The sequence below is a fragment of the Myotis davidii genome, unplaced genomic scaffold, assembly GCF_000327345.1.
Source record: "Myotis davidii unplaced genomic scaffold, ASM32734v1 scaffold235, whole genome shotgun sequence".
Taxonomy (NCBI): Eukaryota; Metazoa; Chordata; class Mammalia; order Chiroptera; family Vespertilionidae; genus Myotis; species Myotis davidii.
In genome coordinates, this window is record NW_006287462.1 from 3,547,114 (window position 1) to 3,553,194 (window position 6,081).

A 6,081-nucleotide genomic window follows, 5' to 3' on the forward strand; every position below is an offset into this window, starting at 1 on the left:
TAGGGACCCCACCCATGCACGAATTTCATGCACTGGGCCACAGGTCTATATATATAAAAGCTAAGCAACCAGAACGACCTGTCAACCAGTCACTATGACATGCACTGACCACCAGGGGGCAGATGCTCAATGCATGAGCTGCCCCTGGTTGTCAGTGCACTCCCATAGCCAACCTCCCACAGCCCCTCCCCCACAGGCCAACCTCCTGTGGTGACTCCCCCCAGCCACCCGGCCCACCCCAGATGGCCCCGATCGCCAGCCAGGCTGAAGGACCCCACCCATGGACAAATTTGTGCACCGGGCCTCTAGTTAAATGATAAAACTCTTGCCCAAGAAGGACAGACAAAAAAAAATTAAGCTTTCCAAAGCCCTTTCCTCACCAGAAGTCCAATACCATTCACCTGGGTATAGGGACTCATGTCTCTCTGTGAGCAAACTTTGGTCTTAAAACAAAGTTTTTACAACTGAAAAGTGTTCCATCTCTACCTGAGGAAAGCATATGAATTCAGTAAGCCATATTAATTAGAAATAAATACTAGCTCATTACTTTTCTTCTTCCACTGCTAAATGAGTTGAGATCTATATTTACTCAAGGCTCCCTCAAGTCCTATCAAGTCTAGAAATTGAATTGATTTAACCTTTCATACAATTCTAAATTGTATTTGGAAAACTTACCTTGATTTCCTTTATTCCTTTCTTTGCTTTTGAAGTTTCTTCAGCAGACTTTGTTTTCTCATTCTTCTTTATTGTTTCACTTGCAGATTTCTTTCCACTTGGTATAACCCCAAAGAATTTCCGAATATCCTAAAAGCAAAAAAGATTCATAAGTAAATATTAACAGCATAAAATTCTAATTTCAATTGTAAAAAGGGACACCTCTATACACACACTGGTTTACCTTGAGTAATTTCTTTTTTGTTAAATATATTTTTATTTATTTCAAAGAGTCAGGGAAAGGGAGAGATAGAAACACCAAAGATGAGAAAGAATCACTGATCAACTACCTCCTACACGCCCCCACTGGGGATTGAGCCCACAACCCAGGCATGTGCCCTGACTGGGAATCAAATGTTTCATAGGTCAATGCTCAACCACTGAGCCACACCAGCCAGGTGAGTAATTTCATTATGGTGACATAGTTCCATGTGTAGCAGCATTCTTTTTATATGCAAAAGTGAACTGATAAAATTATCTGAGTTAAAAATGATTTGCCTAATGAAAAACAGTATTAATTCTAATAGGGTCAAAAATAAGCAAGTGAAATTTTGTTAACAATAGCACAATTACTAAAGTAGCAAGTAATAGGTATTTATTGTTCAATCATGCACATACTCAGCTCACCATACCAGGCACAGTAGCAAAGAAGATGAAGAGTTAAAAAATATAATCCTTGCCCACAGGATTTACAATCCAGTTTGAAAGAAGAATAACCATAACAACCCTGATCATTTAAGACTTTAACAACTAAGAACTTTGACATTCTTTTCCTTTATATGAGTTTTCCAAGTTCTGAAGAAAAAAATTTTGATGATTACAATATTCTCTTTAATTACTCTACCCCCCTCCCAGTGTTACACTGTATAATTTAATCATACAAACATTTACAATGTAATTTATAATTAAAATCACTTCATTTTCTTATCCATACATATTCTTCCCTACCCTTTTAGATTTCAGCTTTGAATCAAAAAGCCTTGGTTTAAATCTTTAATTTACTGCCTTCTATCTGTGTGTGACCCTAGGCAAGTTACTTTAATTTATAAGTCTGTTTCTCATCAGTAAAAATAGAATTAATAATACCTATTTTATGAGAATTAATTATAGCATCTATCATAATTTTGGCTCAGTAAAAAGCTTCCCTTTCCCTCCTTATGAACTATTATCCCTTCATACCCTGTAACATCTCCATTTACAGACCTCTACTCATAGTCAAGGGTATCGGGAACACAAAATGATGAGAACCTAGGATCTGAATTCCAACGAACTAGGTTCAAGAACCAATTGTATCTTCTTCCCTCTTCTTATTCTTGGTGATTATAATTTTTAATTTTCAAATCCTTTTTACCTGTTTCAACCTATCTCTCTTTATTGTAGTGAGGAAAATGCCTGTAAAATTATTTCGTGGAATATAAGTTAGTTATTTCCTACACTAGAGGCCCGGTGCACGAAATTCATGCGGGGTGACAACATGGGGGCGGCCACCTTGTGACGACATGGGGGTAACCATCTTGTGGCGGCTACCTTGTGATGGCGTGGGGGCGACCATCTTGTGGCAGCCATCTTTGTGATGATGTAGGGGCGGACATCTTGTGATGACATGGGGCAGCCATCTTGTGATGATGCGAGGGCGTGACATATTTGCATATCATATCTTTATTATATAGGACTAGAGGCCTGGTGCACAAAATCTGTGCATGAGCGGGGGGTCCCTTAGTCTGGCCTGCACCCTCTCCAATCTGGGACCCTTCAGACATCCTTTTCACAATCCGGGACCACTGGCTCCTAACAACTCACCTGCCTGCCTGCCTGATCACCCCTAACCACCTTCCCCTGCTGGTCTGACTGCCCCTAACCACCCCCCCCTGCCAGCCTGGTCACCCCTAACTGCCCTCCCCTGCTGGCCTGGTCACTCTCGCCCCCAACCCCTGCTGGTCCAGTCACCCTTAACTGCCCTCCCTTGCCAGTCTGGCCGCCCCTAACTGCCCTCCCCTGCTGGCCTGATCGCCCACAACTGCCCTCCTCTGCCGGCCATCTTGTGCCCACATGGGGTGGCCATCTTGTGTGTTGGAGTAATGGTCAATTTGCATATTACCTCTTTATTATATAGGCTATGGGAATAATTGTCATTAAAATGTCCAAAACCCAAAACAAGTGTTTTATGTATGTATACATGTGTACACACGTACACACACACACACACACACACACACACACACGGCGTCGGTTTTGAGGCTAAGCAATAAACAAAGCAGATAAAAGAGGTACATGGACATGTTAAATTCTGCCAAAAAGACTGAAGACTTCCCTGGTTTTAAACCCTCTTATGTAAATTTCCCAATATAGGAAAGTCACAAATCTATCCTAATAAAATCCAAGTCTAAAAAATACTGTTTATGGCCCTAGCTGGTTTTACTCAGTGGATAGAGCGTCGGTCTGTGGACTGAAGAGTCCTGGGTTTGATTCCAGTCAAGGACACATACCTCAGGGTTGCAGGCTTAATCCCCAGTCCTGGATGGGTCAGGGCTCATGCAGGAGGGGAGGCAACCAAACGATGTGTCGCTATCACATCGATGTTTCTCTCTCTGTGTCCCCCCTCCTTCCTTCCACTCTCTCTAAGAATAGATGGGAAAATACCCTCAGGTGAGGAGTAACAAAATAAAATAAAAATACTGTTTATGGAATGGATACCTCAGCTATGAAACTGGGACATTTGTGTCAGGTGCTAAAGAAGAGAAGGATGACTTGACCCAGTGATCCCACTTCTAGGAATATATCCTAAGAAACCCTAAACACCAATCAGAAAGAATGTACGCACCCCTATGTTCATAGCAGCACAATTCACCATAGCTAAGATCTGGAAACAGCCCAAGTGCCCATCAGCAGATGAGTGGATAAAAAAGCTGTGGTACGTTTATACCATGGAATACTATGCAGCAAAAAAAAAAAAAAAAAGACTCTCTTACCCTTTGAGACACCATGGAGGGACCTAGGGATATCATGCTAAGTGAAATAAGTCAGTCAGAGAGAGACAAGTATCACATGATCACACTCATATGTGGAATCTAAGTAACAAAATAAACTGATGAACAGAGTAGATCCAGAGACATGGAGCAGAGCGTGGAATCTCAGAGAGAAGTCAGGGGAGGATGGGTGGGTGGGAGGTAATCAACCAAAGACCTTGTATGCATATATGCATGACCCATGGACACAAACAATAGGGTGCTGAAGGCCTGAGGCGGGGGCAGTCAGGGGGTCCCACGTTTGATTCCGGTCAAGGGTATGTACCTTGGTTGTGGGCACATCCCCAGGAGGCAGCTGATCGTTGTGTCTCTCTCATTGATGTTTCTAACTCTCTATCTCTCTCCTTTTCTCTCTGTAAAAAATCAATAAAATATATTTTTAAAAAATACAAATTCTAAATGATTTAATTGGGGTGTGTCTTCTTTCTGAAGTGTATCCTATCTAATAAAAGACAAAAAGGGTAATTGACTGTAACTTCGCTACGCTTCCCATGGCTAATCAGCGCCATATGCAAATTAACCACCATCAAAGATGGTGGCCAATTTGCATACTGCAGGCAGGGCTGGCCAACGCCAGACGCCATCCAGGCCCCGTGTGCGGCCATGGGTGGCCGAGCTTAGGCGGCGCAATCACGTCACCTGAGCCCACCCCAGCCAGGACCTCCGTGTGCTAACTAAGCCCCCGCCACCTAAGCCCTGCCCCCAGCCAGGACCCCCGTGTGCCACCTAAGCCCCATGCGCCTAAGCCCCGCCCCCTGCCGGGACCCCTATGTGGTGCCTAAGCCCTGCTGCCAGCTGGGACCCCATGGTTATCCCAGAGCAGGCAAGTGCGGAGGGCGGACGGCCCCCAGGTGGGCCTGCTCCTGGGATCGCCATGGCAATCCCAGAGAAGAAAAGTTCCCCACAGGCCGCACCCAGCAGGGCCTGCCCACGAATTTCGTGCACCGGGCCTCTAGTATGTAATACTTTCAACAATAAAGAATTATTTAAAAGAGGAGGAAGAGGAGGAGGAGGAGGAGGAGATAGGTAATAAAGAAAGCCACAGTCTTCTGTATAGCTTGCACAGAACTGAATTTGAGGCTGACAACTACTTACGTTACTGCTTCTGGAGGAAATGAGAATTTCACATTCGAGTTTCACTTTTGAAATTACCAAGTGATTCTTCATTTCAAACAGTGGTGATTGTGCAAAACACAGACACACAGACACAGAGTGCACATGCACCATGGAAATACCAAAACTGAAGATTAATAATCAGGTTTAAAACAGCGGTGTTTTTCAATGTTTTAGAACCACAAATGCTTAAAACCGCAAAGAGAAAAAAACAATTCAGGAAATGAAATTGTTGGTAAGGTTGAGTAACTGCTGAGCTCTGATTTCGGTCTGTACCACACTGCTCTGCCTCCACATTGTGACAATCGTTCCTTCCTAAGTAATTCTATTCACACCCCGTCCCTTCCTTTCCCTTTAGTCTACCCTACGGCCCCACACTCCCCATGCCTTATCCCTGATGGCAGCAGAAGAGTTAAAGAAATCACAGCATCCTGATCCAACGCAACACAAACTAAAAATCTAAGCTTTTGGAAAAAAAATTTCAGCAGAATGAGAGCCATTTTACTCATACCTTTTTAGTATTACCTCTAATGTGAGCAGCCATCTTGTATATAAACATCTAAAAGACAAAGGTCACCAATCTGGCCTTATACTTTATAGAATGTGACTTCACCTTAGTCTTCAATTAACACTCTGTTTAGTATTCCAGATCTTCAAAGATTTAAAAAACTGTTGAAGAACAAGTCCAGTGGCTAATCATATTCCCAAATAATGAATCTAAACAGCAGAATAAACAGGAAAAGGCATAAAATTTTAAATTTACTTTTGCAATCTTGGCAAAGAGAAGGCCTTCCAAGCAAAACATTAAGGCTAGAGACCATCCATAAAAACAGATTTGACTACATAAAAATAAAACAAAAGATGCCATAAACAGCCCTAGCTGGTTTGGCTCAGCGGATAGAGCATCGGCCTGCAGACTGAAGGGTCCCAGGTTCAATTCCAGTCAAGGGCATGTACCTGGGTTGCGGGCACATCCCCAGTAGGGGGTGTGCAGGAGGCAGCTGAATCGATGTTTCTATCTCATCGATGTTTCTAACTCTCTATCCCTCTCTCTCGCCCTTCCTCTCTGTAAAAAATAAATAAAATATATTTTTTTTAAAAAGCCATAAACAAAGTTAAAATACGAGCAACTAATTTGAAAATATCTACAAACATCTATGTATACTAACAAAAGGGTAATATGCTAATTAAGCTGGATGTCTTCCGGACAAAGCCACAGCTGTGAGGG

General features: G+C 42.8%; 1 protein-coding gene across 3 annotated transcripts in view; it reads right to left on the reverse strand.

The window, feature by feature from the left end:
* RFC1 (replication factor C subunit 1) overlaps positions 1–5,577 on the reverse strand; it is a 65,991-nt gene extending 60,414 nt beyond the window's left edge. The window contains exons 1-2 of one of the 3 annotated variants that reach the window (XM_015561008.1): positions 5,467–5,577; positions 676–804 (exon numbers count right to left, since the gene is read on the reverse strand). Coding sequence is in view for 1 of the 3 variants with exons in the window: in XM_015561006.1 (XP_015416492.1) it covers positions 676–804; positions 4,836–4,907 (201 nt within the window). In the remaining 2 variants the exon portion in view is untranslated. Of the gene's footprint in view, positions 1–675; positions 805–4,835; positions 4,909–5,378 lie in introns of those variants that run through there. The other 2 variants (XM_015561007.1, XM_015561006.1) reach the window with 2 other exon arrangements.
* Between the last annotated feature and the right edge of the window lie 504 nt (positions 5,578–6,081).